The sequence below is a fragment of the Spermophilus citellus genome (genome assembly GCF_964194105.1).
Source record: "Spermophilus citellus genome assembly, chromosome: 17".
NCBI lineage: Eukaryota > Metazoa > Chordata > Mammalia > Rodentia > Sciuridae > Spermophilus > Spermophilus citellus.
Genome location: NC_138199.1, coordinates 25,421,027 through 25,440,425, shown reverse-complemented (window position 1 = coordinate 25,440,425; position 19,399 = coordinate 25,421,027). Strand labels below are relative to the sequence as shown.

Here is a 19,399-nt window from a genome sequence, read left to right as displayed (position 1 = left end):
GTGTCCAACTACAACTAAAAAATAATTTTTTTTAAAAGAGAGAGTGAGAGAGGGGAGAGAGAGAGAGAGAGAGAATTTTTTTTAATATTTATTTTTTTTTTAGTTCTCGGCGGACACAACATCTTTGTTGGTATGAGGTGCTGAGGATCGAACCTGGGCCGCACGCATGCGAGGCGAGCGTGCTACCGCTTGAGCCACATCCCCAGCCCTAAAAAATAAATTTTAAAAAATAAATAAATAAAATATTTGAGGTGCAACCAGATTCACACAATGAAAAAGTCTGTATCCTAAACTTTTTAGAATATGAGATAAGCCTGGTACAATGATGCATGCCTGTAATACCAATGACTCAGGAGGCTGAAGCAGGAGTATTCCAAGTTCGAGGCCAGGGTCAGCAACTTAGTGAAACCCTGTCTCAAAATAAAAAATATAAAGGACTGGGGATATTCAGTGATAGAGCACCCACTGGGTTCAAACCTCAGTACCAAAGAAGAAAAGAGGAAAAGATAAATTAGTTACATGATTTAAAAAGAAAAATAAAAGTTGAAAGAATTCCAGAGAAATATTTAATATAGGTAAAAAGAAATTATTGAATTGGCTAAACATAAATCAAAAAGAACAATTAAGAAGTCCAAACCAAATTTAAATAAACCAACACAGACAAATTTAGAAAAATCAAAGACTGGAGAGAAAAACATAAAATCAACATTTAGGATTAAGTAAAGGGATATGAGAACAAATAAATTTTTTTGAGCTCTGAGAGAATGAATCCCTAGGCTGGGGCTGAGTTGTTGGCAGGAGGCCATAGGCTGTTTGAGTGTCCACATGATGTGAGAGCTAACTTCCCTTAAAGATAACAATCCAAAGGAAAGATCAAGGAGAAAGCCACAATGCTGTTTCCAAACCTGTCTCTGAGGTAACATGTTCTCACTTTTATCACATTCTATTCATGAGAAGTGGGTCAGCCTATCTTTAAGAGGGGCATTAGAATCTACTTTTGAAGGGAGGACTATCAAAGAATTTGTGAGCATATTATTTATTTATTACCAGGGGCTTCAATAGCCAGGGGCACTTCACCACTGAGCTACCACCCAGTTTTTTGTTTGTTTGTTTGTTTTTTTACTTTGAGATAGGGTCTCAACAGATTGCTTAGGGCCTCTCTAAATTGCTGAGGCTGGCCTCAAACTTGCCTCAGCCTTCTAAGTCACTGGGAACAGGAATGCATCACCACGCTAGGCATATAAGCATATTTTAAAACTTTCATAGATGCTATCAAAAGGAACATAACAGCAGCAAAAGTTAATGCTGAAATTGAAATTCTTGAGCTAGTAGTCACATAATATTCAACAGATGTCAAGTATTGCTGTATCTCTTGAAAAGTTGAAATAGCACACAAATCCTCCTGAGTTTGCTGCAGTACCTTGGGGTGCCTCAGAACAGAGTCTGGGAACCTAAACTCATTCCATGTATAATGCAACCTCCTGAGATAGTGTTTCAGTGAATAGCTCTGCTAACCAGAATGAAAAAGAGGAAGTGAATAGCTCTGCTAACCAGAATGAAAAAGAGAAAAGAAAGATGCTTTCTACTCTTTAGAAAGGCTTGACAGGACCCAGAACACATTCCAGGAGAGCTGAATAACTCATACCCTAAGCTCTTATGCCAGGAATCATAAGATCTTTGCTTGAGAAAGCATGCAAGAAACCCTAGCTTCAAACAGCCATTCTAATGCACTGGAACCTCTCATGTTAGCTGCTAGTGATAAAATGCTAGAGGAGACTATAAATAATCATTGTGCCTGAAGCAAACTGCTTTAACTCAGAAAAACGTAAATATAGTACTCTCCTCTGGGCATCAAGATTTGTCATATTCTCTTGGTCTAAAAGCATATCCTTGCTCCAGGAACAGTATCTTTATAAATTTATATATATATTTTAAATATATAATTTTTTATTTTTATTGAGCTATAGTTGACAAATAAAACTACATATATTTATAGTATACAACAGATTTTTTGTTGTTGTTTTGTTTTTCCAATACTGAGGTCCCAATCCAGAGCCTCAGGCATGCTAGTCGATCATGCACTTTACCACTGAGTTACATCCCCAGACCTAATATGATGTGTGTGTACATATAGATATGTGTATGTATATATGTGTGTGTGTATATATGTATGCTTTGCAAAATGGTTAAAGCAAGCTAATTAACATCTATCACCTCACAAACTTATATATTGACACTTGATAAAAAGCAAATTTAAAACATAAACTGGAAAAAAAAGATAGCCTAGTCAATAAATGGTGCTGGGAAAACTGGAAATCCAAATGCAGCACAATGAAATTAAACCTCTCCTCTCACCCTGCACAAAAATCAACTCAAATTGGATCAAAGACTAGAATAAAAACCCTGCATCTAACAGAAGAAAAAGTAGGTCAAATCGTCATCATGTCAGCTTAGGACCTGACTTCTTGAACAAGACTACTAAAGAGCAAGAAGTAAAATCAAGAATCAATAAATGGGCCAGGCATGGTGGCTCCTGCCTGAAATCCCAGCAGCTCCGGAGGCTGAGGCAAGAGGATCACAAATTCAAAGCCCACCCTGGCAATGGCGAGGCACCAAGCAAATCAGTGAGACCCTGTCTTTAAATAAAATACAAACAAAGCTGGGGATGTGGCTCAGTGGTTGAGTGTCCTGGTACAAAAAAAAAAAAAAAAACCAGTATATGATCTGTTGTGTTTTACCAATTCTTCCCCCCCCCCCCCCCCCCCGTGGTACTAGGGATTGAACCTAGGGGACTCAAACAGAGCTACATCCCCATCCCAACTGAAAGCCACATTCCCATTCCAGTCCTTTTTATTTTTGTTTCAAGACACGGTCTTGCTAAGTTGCCAAGTTTGGCTTCCAACCTGTGATCCTCTTATCTCAATCAGTTTCCCAAGCTGCTAGGATTACAGTATGTAATTTTAGTACACCTAGCTGTACTAAAATTCTTATAATAATCAACAACAGAATTAATAAAACCTGTCTCAAATAAATTTAAAAAAAGTAAAAAGGGCTGGGGATATAGCTTAGTGGTACAGCATCTGTGGGTTCAATCCCTAGTACTGGTAAAAAAAAAAAAAAAAAAAAGGGGGGGCTGGGGATGTGGCTCAAGCGGTAGCGCGCTCGCCTGGTGTGCGTGTGGCCCTGGTTCGATCCTCAGCACCACATACCAACAAAGATGTTGTGTCCGCCGAGAACTAAAAAATAAATATTAAAAAAATTCTCTCTCTCTCCTCTCTCTCTCTCCTCTCTCACTCTCTCTTTAAAAAAAAAAAAAGAATTAAAATTGATTTTGAAGATTTTTTCCCCCTTTCAAGAAATCTCAATAAGACAAAAACTTCAAAAGAAAAATGCTGAGGGGACTGGGGTTGTAGTTCAGTGGTAGAGCACTTACCAGGCATGTGTGAAGCCCTGAGTTCAATCCCTAATACCACATAAACCAAAATAAAGGCATTATGTCCATCTACAACTACTGTGCTGTCAATGGAATCCAATCTATTATTGGATCAGCTTGGTTTGTTTGGGTCATTTTCCTCCCGTTTCTTCATATTGTCCATATATCTTCCTCTCTAGCAGTGTGGATTCAAGGGTCGCTCTGCTCCTACAGAATGGAGGGCCAGCCAGGGTGGAAGCCATCCACTGCTGTTCCTTTCACCCGGTGGGTGGGCCGGGGTCACAGCAGTCTGCTCCTGATACTTTCTTTATCAGCTCAATTTAGCCTCTTTAGTACCACATAGTTTAGCAATTGTATTACTGTATTTATAGTTCTGGCCTAAAATGTTAATTGCCTGTTGTTCCCAACAGAGTATGAGCTCCATATGGCAGGGAAAATATTATAATCATCCTGGTACATGGAAATAGAACCTTATAAACTGGCAAACTTTCTAAATAAAGACATAAATCAGTAGCACTGTCACACAACTTATCGATTCCACAAATATGTCCTTGGTTAGTTGATTATATATTTATTTATATATGCCGTGCATGATAGGCAAGCATTCTATCACCACACTACACCCCCAACCCAATGTATCCTAACTTTTGGACTTATGCCTGGATATTCTCCTCATATTATAATTCTCATATTATTAATAGCATAATAAAATAGCCCAATGCATCCATTACTATTCTTTTAAAATAGTACTTAAAGTGTATAACATTATGTATGAAATGATTACTATACTGAAATAAATTAACCTATCTATCACCTCACATAGTTACCCAAACCTATTTAAAAAAAAAATTTTTTTTTTTGAGCGGGGGTTACTGGGACTTGAACCCAGGGGCACTCTACCATTGAGCTAAGTTCCCAGTCTTTGTTCAAAAATTTTTTTCTTTTGAGATAGGATCTCACTAAATTGCTTAGGGCCTCCTTAAGGTATTGAGGCTGATCTCGAATCTTTGATCCTTCTGTCTCAGCCTTTTGAATCACTGGAATTATAGGCATGTACCACCACACCTGGCCCAAAGGTGTTATAATTCTAAAGGCTAGCTGAATGCAGTAGGGCACACCTGTAAACCCAGGAGTTTGGGAAGCTGAGGCAAGAGGACTGTAAGTTCAAAGCCAGCCTCAGCAAAATCTAGGCACTAAGCAACACAGTGAGACCCTACCTCAAAGTTAAAAATAAAAAAGGGCTAGGCGTGTGGCTTAACAGTCAAGTGCCCCTTGGTTCAATCACCAGTGCCCGCCCCCCCAAAAAAATTCTAAATGCTAATGATATCCTTTGATTTTAAAGAAAAAATACTGTTATTCTTTATAGTAACTGTTAATCAGAGTTAAATATTTTCAGAAGAGAAAAAGTATTCTGCAAGTTACAAAATTTTAACCAACCCTGAAGGACTTTCTCCTTACAGTACAGGCAGAATTGTTTTTTCTGCACATACTTCTATGTTTATGACATTATCACTATATAAAATGAGTCTCTGAAAAGCTATTCCTATTTTATGAATCCTAATAACATTTTAGATACTCAAATATTTAAGATTTTTATTAAAGAGGGCTGCAGTTGTGGCTCAGTGGGAGAGCCTAGCATATGTGAGGCACTGGGTTTGATTCTCAGCACCACAAAAAAATAAATGAATAAAATAAAGGTCAAACAACTTCTAAAAAAATTTTTTTTAATTTTTATTAGGAATTAAACACAAGAATCCACAAATGACAAGCTAAGGAGATTCACCAAATATTTAAGCAGTTCTCGGTCTCCATCAATTGAATAGAAAAATACTTTACTTTCACTAAACCACAAATATTTCAAGATGACACACATAACTTTCTACCAGGAGTTCTTGTACTATCAATTTTGTGTCCCTGATGGGTCAGAGGCTCACCTGACAGGTCCAGTTCCTCAGTGGAAGACAAGTTAGCCAGACTCCAGCTGTCACTACGGGCTGCCAGGACAAACTTATGAGCACTGATGTGCCTGCCTCCAACCTTTATTTTCAGATCACTGGTGAAAAAATTCACAGATATAAAAAGAAAAATATCATAATTAGATATAACTAGAATTCACAACTAATAAATACATGGGTACTGACTGATCAACATGCATCTGCAAAAGAAAAAAAAATCACAACAAAATTATTTCTATACACTAGCTCTGAATTCTAATGGATCATGTTTATAATATGTTGCTAGAAATGTTTTCTGTTGACTTTAATTCACATGGTATGCAGTGCTTTTAAATATAACTTCTATAAGTTAAGCAGGATGATTAATTAATATATAAAATAGATTTTTTTTTTTCAGAACAGATTAAGATAAACCATTAGGAGAGAAAGATAGAAAGTTTAAACCCTGTGATGACAGCTCTGAAACTATGGTGCTGCTGTGCTCTATATTAATGCTCAAGCAAGGTTAAACAGAAAAACTATGAACAAATTAGCTTTGACAAATCAGTCAAGAATATGGAAATCAATACCTGTTCCCAGCAGAAACATTCAGAGCATTTATTAATGAGCATTTAAGAGGAGAAGAAATCTTTTATTTTTTTTTCCATATTTACGACATATCAAATGTGAAAAGAGCTTCCCAAATAGGTATTTACACCTACCTCTGAAATGTCAATGCTAAGGTAGAAATGCACCTGGGCAAGTAACAATGATGACCCACTGGGCTGACATGAGCATGTGCCATATGGCTATGTTGGCAGCAATACAGTCATTCATTATTATCATCCTCTGCTTGTATTTATATATTCCTTTTTATTTTCTTATTACCCTTTAAAATTATTAAAATTATTTATATCTTTAGAAATTAAATAGACAAAAACTATTACATGGGGGGAATAAAAGAAAAGAAGCTATTACATGAATTAACTCATCCACATAAAAGGAGACTAACAGAATATTGTTGTTTCTTCTTTTTTATTTTTCATGGTACTAGGCGTTGAACCCAGGGCTTCATGCATGCTAGGCAAGCACTCTACCACTGAGCTACATGCCCAGCCCTCCTTTTTAAAAAGGAAAAATATATATATTTTGAGACAGGGTCCTTTTTTTTTTTTTTAAATATTTTTAGTTGTAGATGGACACAATACCTTTATTTTATTTATTTACTTTTATGTTGTGCTGAGGATCGAATCCAGTGCCTCGCACATACTAAGGCAAATTCTCTACCACTGAGCTACAACCCCAGCCTGAAGCAGGGTCTTGCCAAATCCCACAGGCTGGCCTCAAATATGAAATTTTCCTGACTCTGCCTCCTGAGTAGCTGGGGTTATGGATATGCACCATTTCACCCAGCTCAAATATTGTTTCCATGTTAACACTTGATAAATTATGCCCCACAAAATAGTATCTAGAACAAGCTTTATAATTCCATAAGAGCATTGATAGTTGTAGTTCTAGTAAAGACCAAGCTGTAACTCATTAGACCACAAGATTAAAAATATTTATTATTGTAAGTTGTTATAGTAAAAACAATGTATTCATCAATAAAGAAGAAATAGAACTAATATTCTATTTAAAACAACATAAAACCGCCTCAAATTACATACAAGGGTAGTTTTAAGAACTGAATGAAAATACAAACTATTTAGAAAACACATGGTGGCATGTGCCTGTAATCCCAGTCAGTGAACTTAGAAGGCTGAGAGAGGAGGATCATGAGTTTAAGGCCACCCTAAGCAACTTAATGAAACCCAGTCTCAAAATAAAAGTAAAAAAAGGTCTGGGAATATAGGTGCCTTTGAGGTCAATCCCCAGTACAACAAAAAAGAATTCGATTCTGGGCTGGGGTTGTGGCTCAGCAGTAGAATGCTTGCCTAGCACATTCGAGGCCCTGAGTTTGATCCTCAGCAGCACATAAAAATAAATAAACAAAATAAAGGTATTGTGTCCAACTACAACTAAAAAATAAAATATCAAAAAAATTTTTTTAAAAAAAGGAAATAGATTCTAAAAACTTACATGGATTTTCATTGTCTGTACTGTTTCAACTATAAGTCCAAAAGCCACAAAAAAATTCTAAAACTAAATATTTCTATAACACTATTCATAAATATCAGGTCAATTTTTTTTCTATCTTTTATAGTCTGACATACCAAAGGGAAATAAAGATAAGGATTTTATTAATAATTTTCAAACACACAAATCAGAACTGGGGGTATAGCTCAGGGCACAGGACCTGTCTAGCATGTGAAAGACCCGGGTTTGATCCCCAACACTGCAGAAAAGTAAATTTAAAAAGAGGATTTTCTTTAAAATATGAAAACTAGGATGCTATCACTGGAGAGCATATACAAATAAAGTTTCTTGCTAGCGTTTCTCAAACATTTCAATGAGAAAAACCACAAACTTGGTTGGTAAAATACTGAATCCAATAAAAAATATATAAAACCATCATTTTTAACTACCTTATGGAGACAAAAGCCTTCTCTTGACCTAAAATAAAAATAAAAGATATGTACCCGTTTCTTCCACATTTCTCAACAGAAAAAATTTCAAACTGTATATCAGTTACTGCAGTTATCAAAATGCACATAAAAATAATAGTTCTTCAACAAAATGCAGGTTATGAGACAAAGGTAGTTTTTTACTATCTTGGCAAGAAGATACTTGCTTTAAAAATTGATTTCTCAATTTTAGTTATCCCCTTCTCAAGGGCTCAGTCCTTTATGAAGGTTCCATTCCCCACCTCTTACTCAATTATAGATAACAGGGCGGGATATAGCTCAGATTATAGAGTGCTTGCCTTGAATGCACAGAGCCCTAGGTTCAATTCCCAGCACCACAAAAAAAAAAAAAAAAAATGAAAACAATTGTAGATAATAAGATAAGTATTCAACCTTCTTTAGGGAAAAGGCAGGTTTTAAAAGCTGAAGGGAGACACACTGGCATTATAAAACCATACTATAACTGAGCAAGTAAAAAGTGACCAGAGTGGAATCTGCCCGTTCTCATTCCCATTATCTCCTAGAAAGACTACAACATAATGAATGTAGTCAAATGACATGTAATTGAGAAGATAAATGATGGGAGCCAACAGGGAAAAGCCTTTAAGCATGGGAGAGACATGTCAGTAACAGACTTATGTTGGACTCCCTTGGGCCAGCAGAAAACAGTTTTCATTTGTCTATAGAAAACAGCAGGAGGAAAGACAATGAACTATATTTGACAAGAAGCTACACATGTATTCAATTTGTGTAACTTTCCTTTACTCAGAATAAATACCTACTCTTTGTGGAGGGGAGGAAAGGTATTAGAGTTTTCTTCCTTTTAGAAATGATTAAGATGGTAAATAGTAGTTCAAGATTTTGATCTACTTTAGGTATTATAATTTATTTGGAAATATCACCAATTCTTACCTAGTCCAATCATCTATGTCCCTTAGAGCAATATCCTTTCTTCTATGCACACTCACACCTTTTTTTTTTTCCATATCCACCATCCCAATTTAGTCCTCCATTATTTCTGATTTGTACCACATGCAACATCACAAGTGCTCTCCCTGCTCTTTTCTCTACAGTTTCACTTATATGACCTGAGCAGGTTCATCTTCCTAAATACCACTTGCATTATGAAAATCTTCAAACTCAAAAACACTCTACTGTACTTCCTGAAGGATCATGTCCACACTCCTCACCTGAGCATCCATCCTACCTTTTTCACCTCTCCTACTGCTCTCCTCCTAGGTTACCACATACCCTAAACTGTCCTCTAAACTCTCTGTTTCTCTGAGCCTTTTCTTAGTCACTGCCCTTACTTATAGTATCAATGTCTTTACCTACTGAATCCCATCTATTCTTTAACATCTACCTCAAACTTCACTTAATAACAACAGCTGACAATTAGGCACTTACAATATGCCATGCACTACCCTAAGTACTTAACATGTATTTATTAAGTAAAGCCTCACAATGACCTTTAGGTAAGTAGTAAATCCATCTTACAGATTAGGAACTTGAGATGTGATATAGCTTGAAATCACACAGCTAGTAAATGGCCAGCTGGGATTCTTCTGATTCATCATCTTCTTTTTTTGACAAGGCTGGCCTCAAACTGGCAGTCCTCCTGCCTCAACCTCCTGAGTAGCTGGGATTACAGGTGTGTGACACCATGCCCAGCACCACCTGAGCTTCAAACACAGGCTGTATGGCACCACAATTCAACAGCCAAGCTATATTGCCCACTAGACCTAGGATGACTTAGATCTAGGATGGCTTTCACCATCTGAAGAGAAAGTAACCTCTCCCCTTCGGATTCCCAGACATGTAAGCTAATTTCTTTTCAAATTAGCAAAGCTATCACCACGATTCCCACACTTTGTGCTAGACAGAAGCAATAAAAAAAAAGAGAAAAAAACTTTGCTTCAAGGAACTTAAATGCTAGGGAATAAAGGCTTGCTAATAATTCTTATTAGAGAGAAATAACTTTGGCAAGAAAATAAACAGTTGCAGTATGTTGTGATGTGGCCCAGGAGAAAAGCAAGAGGGCTCACTTCTGTGTCCAAGATCTCACCTGTACTGCTCTTGCTCATACAGGTCTGCCACTATCGTCAGCAACCGGCTGATGAAGGACTCACTGCTGTTTTCCTTGTTTGCTTGTGCAGCCAAAAGAGTGCATCTCTTCTCTGTCTCTGCCAATTTCTTCTGCAGCTTGACATACTCTTGCCGGAGAAGCATCAAGTGCTTCTCCAACTTGGACACCTCCTCTGAAAGGGAAACAAAGAAGCAAGTTTACTAGTGCAGGCATAAAGCAGATAGCATTTACTATGCCTTCATCCCACAGAAGGGAAGTGAAAAAAATGATGAGTTACATGACAATTCTATTACTTGATTATAGTCCTACAGGATCAGGAATGGTCTTATTTCCAGATGCTGGTCACTGGGCCAAGAAGATCATCATACACATACAAATTTGCAGGCTCTGCCCTGCAAATTCCTTATCGTAAAGTCAGGCGCCTCAAGAAAAAAAGGCTATCAGAATCACCTAGGAGATTTTTTTCAAACCACTAATAGTAATAACTTTTACATGTCACATAATCTTCTAAAAGCTTTACAAGAATTCTCTCATATAATCTTCATAACAACCCTATGATGTAGGCACTATCACCAGTAACACTTCACTGAAAAGGACATGGGGGTACAGGGAAATTATGAATTTGCCCAAGGTCAGAAATCTTCTGAGAAACAGGGCTGATGAATGAGCACAGGCATTTGTATTCTAAGAGCTGCGATTCTAGCAACCGCCACCCTGCACTACCTGACACCATCCTTCTTCAGGTGAGGACCTAGGCGGTCCATAATGGTTCAAATATGTTCATATTGCAGAGTTGTGTTGTGACAGATAAAAAGGTTAAAAACCACTGTATCTGATCAATAAAATTCAGTGAAAACTTACCCTGTGGCTACTAGGTGCCTGACACTCTGCAATAGTAAGCAAAATCAGATCTATCTGAAATTTTTTTACTGGGGGAAATACATATAAGTCAAATGATTGTTATTTTCATTTATAACAACTAAGACAATAAAAGATGAAACTATATTCTGACTTAGATTGCCGGAAAGCAAAAACAGTGATGAGAGACTAGAAAGACATTTAATTTAGGAGGTCAGGGAAGGGTCCTCTAGGGAAGTATGAAATTTTCCTCCTGTTTTAAGTGGCTTTGTAATTTTGGTAGGGCATAGGATTGGGAAACTGCAAACTGGTACCTCTACAAATCAAGACCCCTAATTATGAAACCACAATGATTTTACAATCATCCTCTGGGCCTTGGTTCCCCCACCACAGTAATTTCAAATCTTGACACTACCCTCATGCCCTTCCCCCATCCAATCTGCCTCCTTCTCAGCCAATGTCCTGAAAAACACAAGAGTTAATGCCAATAACGCCCACCATTTTAGCAAATACTCCCATCTATCCCAAGTTTCTTCCGCAAAAGCACCGCCCCCATCTACGCTCTAAATCCCATTCCTTTCTCTTTGTCCTCAGGATCTTTGCTTATCATCAACTTCATCATCCAGCAACTTTGATCTTTCCATCAATGGGTGCTTCTCATCATCAATGGGTTCAAATCCTTATTAAAGCAAAACCCTTCTTTCATACCACATCTGAACAACCTCCACCCTTCCATCTCTAGCTACCACACTATTTACCTTACTAGTAATTCACCTGCCATTCCCTCATTCTGTCCCCACCCACCCTTGAAATTCCTTTCACCAAGGACCTTGACAAATCCAATACACTCTTGCCAGTGGTTCTCCTCTTAAACCTCTATGACATAGCAGATGGCACTGTTGTGGATACCTCTTTTCTTATTTCAGTAAATACAATGCCATCCTTTCTCCAATTCTGGTTCTCTCTTTCAAATATGTCCTTATAACCTCCACACATGACTATATGGACACTCCTTAGACCTCTTCTCAAATATACATTCTCCCCCAAGGGAAGTTCAACAAGATCTCTAGTCTATGCTGATACCACAATCTAGGTACCAGTAATCCAGAGATCCATCTCTCTAGTTCAAATCGCTCTTCTCTGATTCATCTATCTAAATGTCCAACATTCTAGTGCTCCACAGACACCTCTAATTTGTTTTGCTCAAAACAAAACTTGAAGCAAATTTGTACTTCTCTCTGTGGCCTCATACTAATAAATTACACTAATGTCCATCCTTGTTACCCAAAAATGTTATGTGGGAATAGACTTAGATGTCTCCTACTCGGTCACATCCAACACTCGCTCAGCAAAAAACTACTGACTTTCCTACCTACACATCACAGAGAATCCTTCCTGTCTTCTGTATTTCCATTTCTACTATGACTTTAATTCAGGTTCTCAGTTATCATTATCAGACCTCCTTCAAGGTGAAAGGATTCACTCTGAGACTCAGAATCTAACACAGAGCCTAACACACAAGTGCTCACTAAGTATCTAATTAATTAAATTGAACAAATAAAATCCATGAAAAGAGAATTCTTTTCCTTTCATCAACATCAACCCTCTCCCACCTGCCACTCAATAGCTGATTCTTTATAAATGTGAAAACAAGAAAAAAATGGCTCAAAACCTACAGAAAGCTGGTACTGCATGCCTATAATCCCAGCTATTTGGGAGGCTGAAACAGGGGGATCACAAGTTCAAGGCCAGCTTGGGCAATTCAGTGAGACCTGTCTCAAAATACAAAAAGCGATGGAGAAGTAGCTCAGTGGCAGAGCTCTATACTAGCATGCACAAGGCCCTGGATTCACTCCCCTGTAGCATACAGACACACTGACAAATGGTCAAATCAAAAGTGGCAGATGAGCTTACAGTTATTCTGCAACTATTTACCATTTTCAAAGACGTATGTAATATCAAATTTAGATGTAATAATAGTAAAATTTTAAAAATTAAAAAATAGCCTGTAAAATTATAATTCCAGTTTTATATAAATACTCACTTATGAAGAGTTAAAAGACAGATACCACAAAATATCAGTAGGTCTTCTGAGGAGGAGGGATTTTTATTCTTTACATTTTCTGTATATTTCAAGTGTTCTATAACAAATACATCCTACTTTCCTAATTAGAAAAAGCCTTTCAAGAGAAATTTATTTAAATAAAATAAAGTATCTTCTTCATACATATAATAGGAAAATTTTTTAAAGAGATCTACATTAAATAAATGCCTGGAGTTAAAAAATAAAAACAAAAACAAAAAAAACCTGGATGTCAAGCCAGGTGCAGTGGCACACACTTGTAATCCCAGTAGCTCTCTAGAGGCTGAGGCAAGAGGATTTCAAATTCAAAGCCAGCCTCAGCAATTTAGGCAGACCCTAAGAACTTAGTGAGATCCTGTCTCAAAAAGTAAAAAGGGCTGGAGATGTGGCTCAGTGGTTAAGCACCATTAGGTTAATTTCCTGGTAACAACAATGACATCAAAAATTGGATGCTAAGTCTCAGGTATAAAACAATATCCTTGGAATTCTGCTTTTAGCTACTAAACTGATCAGTGTGCTCATGAATTACATATAAACAGAAATTTCCTATAACAAACTTTTTTCAAAATATTGGGCCTACTTAAGGGGGGAAAAAAACACCTGGAGGTTGAACTCAGGGGAACTCTACCATTGAAGTACCTCCAGCCCCTTTTTAGGATTCATTTATAAACAGGGTCTCAAAGTTGCTGAAGCTAACCTTGAACTTGGGGTTTCCTACACAGCAGGGATTACAAGTGTGCACCACAACTGGTCTACTAATATTTAAAATAAACATTGCTTTGGACTGGGGATGTAGCAAAATGGTAGAATCCTTGCCTAGCAAGCATGAGGCCCTAGGTTCAATTCCCAGCACCATGAGAACAAGCAAACAAAACACTGCTTGAAAAATGCTGGCTAAAGGCGATGCTGGCTCAGTGTTGCCTGGCATGCATGAAGCCCTGGCTTCAAACCCCAGCACTGGAAGAAAAAAAAAAAAAAAAACTGGCTGAAGGAAAGTAGTAGTATTTAAAATGACACTGACATGCCTCCCTAGCTGCCAAACCCCACAGCTGGCCTACTGGTCCCTGCCAAGAAGTGATATAGCAATAGAGTGGCAGCCATGAGGCACAGTAGGCCAGCCTTGAGGTGAGCTAGAGAAAGCTGACCCTGTCACTCCAAGGCAGCCAGCCTGCAGAGTCTGGGTGCCTGCTCAGAAGTGCACCACAGGCAGAGCTACAAAGAGCTCCAGACACCCCACTAAGCATGTGCAATCAATGGTCAACCTCCCGCTCCCTGATGAAAAAATAGAAGTGGGGCAGATATGAATGAAAGTTGGGACTAAAAAATTGACCAATAGTATTAGTACAATTCCAAACCCTAATTAGCATAAATTTGGACCACTAGCAATGAATCAAGTGCTGTATAAATCCCTAGAGTAGCACAAGCAGAAGGCGAAAACCTGGTATTGGGACCCCTCTTACACTGCAGGAGTTCAATTCCTGTTTCTATTCTTTGGTAAATCCTACTCTTACACTCACTCATCCGCCTGTGGAGTTCATTCTTCAAATTCACGAAACAAAAACCCAGAAAGAAGAAATTAAAGGTGAGCTGCAGGGGTTTGCTGCAACATTAAAGGGCATGCATGGCCTGTCATTAAGACCTGCAATATTTCTCAGCTGCAGAGGCTTGCAGCTTGTGCAGACCCCACCTGCCAGCAAAAGCTGTGAATCCGTTTTATCTCAGCACCACATAAAGGTAAATAAATAAAAATATTGTATCCATCTACAAAAACTTAAAAAAGAAAATTAATAGGACATTAATATGAAATATGAAGTCATGAACAAAAGTAAAAACAAATGAAAAGAACTACTAAATAATGAATGAGCTACTTTAAATAACTGCATCACCTCATAGGAAGTCTGAATTGGCAATTACAGAACCAAAAGGTGTAAAGCCCAACATGCTTTAAAAATCATCACCTTTATCCACTTGGAAGAGGTACAAGTCAGGCTGCTCTTTAAAAAATTTTCTCAAGCCAGGAGGAGTGGTGACTGGGCAAGTTGAGGAAGGAGGATCACAAGATCAAGTTCCACCTCAACAACTTAGTGAAACTCTTTCTCAAATTTAAAAATAAAATGGGCTGGGGGATGTTAATGGTAGAGCACCCCAGGATTCAATCTCCAGTACTGCCAAAACAAACAAACAAACCCTCTAAGAGGCAACTCCCAGACAAACATAATAAAAAGTATGATAACATCTATATAGTTGATCAATCTAGAAATAGCAATATAAGCATTATCACTTAGAGGTAAATAAGGAAGAAACAAGCAAAAAGAGTGAGGGGTGTAGAAAGACTGAGGGGTAGGTAGAAAGAGAAGGCAAAATTTACTTTTTGTCAAGTCACACACAGACTGTCCTGGGAATATCACCATTTAGACAGAATCCCAACTAACATTTTTGTTTGTTGTTTCGTTTTCTTGGGGTTTTTTTTTCCTTTCATTCATTGATTTGTCCAGAGTTTTAATTTTTTTTTAATATTTATGTTTTAGTTTTCGGGGGACACAGCATCTTTGTTTGTATGTGGTGCTGAGGATTGAACCTGGGGCCGCACACATGCCAGGCGAGCGCGCTACCGCTTGAGCCACATCCCCAGCCCAGAGTTTTAATTCTTAAGAAGACAGGTACAGGGCTGGGGATGTAGCTCAAGCGGTAGCGCGCTCGCCAGGCATGCGTGAGGCCCGGGTTCGATCCGCAGCACCACAAACAAAGATGTTGTGTCGCCGAAAACTAAAAAAAAATAAATATTAAAATTCTCTCTCTCTCTCTCCCTGTCTTTAAAAAAAAAAAAAAGAAGAAGAAAACAGGTATATAATCTAGTCATACATCAAAAATGAAGCACCTATGAAGTACCACTGTCATAGGTAAAAACAACCACCTCAGCATCTGTTTTTACCAAGTTACAGGGTAATAGTGAAGATGGGCAATTAAGCCAATTCAGTAAAATTTAAAAGCTTTCTGACAAGGGTTACAATTACAGTGTGAAAAGACCCATCTGGCTTAAGCTAATGCAAAGAAAACAACCAAGAGTTTTTCTTCAAAGGATTTTTTAAAAGCTCATAAGTGTTTGTAACATAGTGGGCCCAGAAAATGTAAGAACAATACTTAAGTTTTTTACTTTCTGGGTCAGATCCTCCTTGTAAACTAACATGAGTCAACAACAGGTTTTGTCAAGCAGACATTAATACATAAACGCTATACATTCTTTCCGAGAAATACAAATAATTATAAGCACTGGCCAGACATTGTGGTGCAGGCCTATAATTCCAGGGACTTGGGAAGCTGAGGCAGGAGACTTGCAAGTGCAAGTAACTTAATAAGACCCTGTCTCAAAATAAAAAATAAAAAGGACTGGGGATGTCACTCAGTGATAAAGTACCCTGGGTTCAATTCCTAGTACCCAAAATAATAATAATAGTAACAACAGCAACAACAGTAAATCCAAGCACATCCTAGTCTTCCAAGAACTCACTACCAAAACCCCACCACTCACAGGCCTCACAAAAGTCAACTAAAAAGGAGGACCAGCCTCACGCTGTGGGGCATGCCTGTAATCCCAGCACCTTTGGAGACTAAGGCAGGAGAATTTTGAGTTCAAAGCCAGCCTCAGCAAGAGTGAGGTGCTAAGTAACTCAGTGAGACCTGGTCTGTAAATAAAATACAAAATAGGGCTGGGGATGTGGCTCAGTGGTCGAGTGCCCCTGGATTCACACCCCAGTACCAAAAAAGAAAAAGAAAAGAAAATACAGGTGGAAAAATGAGAATTCATACCACATTGAATCAAATGTATGATATGTCAAGATCATTGTATTGTCTCGAGCAACTAATAAAAAATAAAAACTAAAAAAAAAAAAAAAAAAGAAAGAAAGAAAGAGAAAGACCATGGCATACCTCATCTGGCTAGTTCAACCTAAGAGTTGAAGAATTACATCCCACCATCAAAGAGACAGCTTCTAAGTTGTTATTTTTTCATTTTGGAGTGGGTTTTTTGTTTGTTTGTTTTTGTTTTTGTTTTGTTTTGTTTTGTTTGTGTGTTTGTGTGTGTGTGTGTGTGTGTGAGAGAGAGAGAGAGAGAGAGAGAGAGAGAGAGAGAGAGAGAAAATATAGGGGGTAGGGGGGTACTGGAAACTAGAGAGAGAGAGAGAGAGAGAGAGAGAGAGAGAGAGAGAGAAAATATAGGGGGTGGGGGGGGTACTGGAAACTAAACCCAGTGGCATTTTATCACTATATCCCCATCCTTTTTTATTTTGAGACCGGGTCTTGCTAAGCTACTCAGGCTGACCCGGAACTTGTGATCCTTCTTCCTCTACTTCCTGAAATTACAGGTACCCCTGGTAGTTTCCAAGTTTTTTCAGGTAACTGGTACCTGTGGATAGGAAATTTTTCTTCCACAAAGCAAACTGAACCTCTAAGCTTGATTTAATCACACTATATTCTAAGCAAATTGAGCATTTTGATCCTTAAGAACCCCAACCCAGTTGGGCACAGCAGCACACCAGTAATCCCAACTACTCAAGAGGTAAGGCAGGAGGATCATTTGAGCCCAAGAGTTTGAAACCAGCCTGGTCAACACAGCAATACTCAGTCTCAAAAAAAAAAAAAGAGAGATCACTTAGTACAATATCTGGTTTAGTAAGGTTTGTCACTGCTACTACTACATAGCTAATTTTCACCTGGGGTTTCTTCTTCCTTCCAACTTTCCTTTTGAAAAATAAGCCTACAAACTTAAATAATAGATAAAGCTTACAATTTCACCAGAAGAGCTACAGGCTATCACTGAAGCAACTTCCTTTACAATTTTATCATATTTCTTTCACCAAAATACCCATTTGTTCTTTCCAGTGCAGACTGGGGCCAGGAATAATAAGCATCCTATCTGATACTTTATGAGTCTTGATATAATCAAAGATGCTTAAGACAAAAAAGTGTGCATTCACTATAAATAGAATTGGGCTACAACAGAACCCAATGTCTAGTGAAAACAAAAGTTAATCATGTCTTGGGAAGTTACATGGGACAGTTAGGAAATGGAGTAACAATTATGCTTATAATATTCATTTTTTTAGTGCTGGGAACTGAATTCTGGGGCATTCATCCACTGAGCCATATTCCCAGCTCTATTTTATATTTTATTTAGAGACAGAGTCTGAGTTGCTTAGTGTCTTGCTTTTGCTAAGGCTGGCTTTGAACTTATGATCCTCCTGCCTCAGCCTCCCGAGCTGCTGGGACCACAGGTGTGAGCCATTGCATCCAGCTATAATATTCTTTTTAAGTTAGGAGCTGCCAAACTTTTCTGTAAAGGGCCAGACAGTAAATATTTGATGCTCTGTGTGTACAGTCTCAGTGGCACTACTCAACTCTGCTATTGTAACACAAAATCACAAATGAATATGTGACTGTGTTCTCTAAAAAACCTCCTTTATAGACACTAAAAATTAAATTGTGTTACTTTTCACATATTTTTCTTCAACCACTTAAAATATGGTTTAAATATATAATACTTAGTATGTATATGTTATAAAAATACATAATTATGACATTGTAAGATGCAATGTTATATATATTTTATATATGTATATATGAATATATTCATTCATTCATTCATTCATTCTTGGCTTGAGACTACAAAAAAAAATAAGTTAACAAGTCCTAGTTCAAATCTGGCTGAGAGGCCATGGTTTACCAACCTCTATCCTAGGTGATTTTTAAAGAATTAATGTATCAAAATGATAGACCAAACAAAAAGGAAGCAAACGCCTAGCATCCTACATTGTTCCACTTCCTCTTACCAGTCCCCAAGCCACTAGAACAGCCTTTGCACCTTCAAGGTGTGCTCCTCTCCAGGGTCACTTACGTGCCATTCTATGCAGGCTCACGATTTTCCAACCTGGACAAACTTCTCTTCCACAATGTTACACTGCAAACTGCCTAGTCTATTTCTTCAAAAGACTGTATCTTCTTCTTCCCCACCAATTTCTCAAGAGAGTTCTCTTGAGTCACTATTTCCTAGCCTCCCTAATCTGAAATTTGGTTTCTTCCCATACTACTCTACTAGTCTTAATCACAATGATAAAACTGCCCACTCAACTGCCTTTTCCAATTTATTCTCCAAGTTTCTCAAACTTTCTACAGTCCAGTTCTCAATTAGCTTATCCTTCTTGAAACTCTTTGTTTTGGCTTCCTACGTCTGTACTTTTCTTTCTACCTTTCTTAGAGATCCTTTGTCTCCTACTGTGAATACCTACTTTCTAATAGGACACAAATCCTGCTGGGTAGGGTAGCACATATCTGTAATCCCAGCTATTTGGGAGGCTGAGATAGGAGGAATATCAAAACTGAAAATTTTTTAAAGATCTGGGTATATAGCTCAGTGGTAGAATACTTGTTCAGCATGCACCAGGCCCT

General features: G+C 37.9%; 1 protein-coding gene across 4 annotated transcripts in view; it reads right to left on the bottom strand.

Annotated features, from left to right (window-relative positions):
- ANKFY1 (ankyrin repeat and FYVE domain containing 1) overlaps positions 1-19,399 on the bottom strand; it is an 84,885-nt gene that overhangs the window by 55,349 nt on the left and 10,137 nt on the right. For all 4 annotated transcript variants that reach the window (XM_081272887.1, XM_081272886.1, XM_081272884.1 and 1 more), the window contains exons 2-3: positions 9,997-10,189; positions 5,368-5,486 (exon numbers count right to left, since the gene is read on the bottom strand). In XM_081272887.1, coding sequence (XP_081129013.1) covers positions 5,368-5,486; positions 9,997-10,189 — 312 coding nt within the window. The remainder of the gene's footprint in view (positions 1-5,367; positions 5,487-9,996; positions 10,190-19,399) is intronic.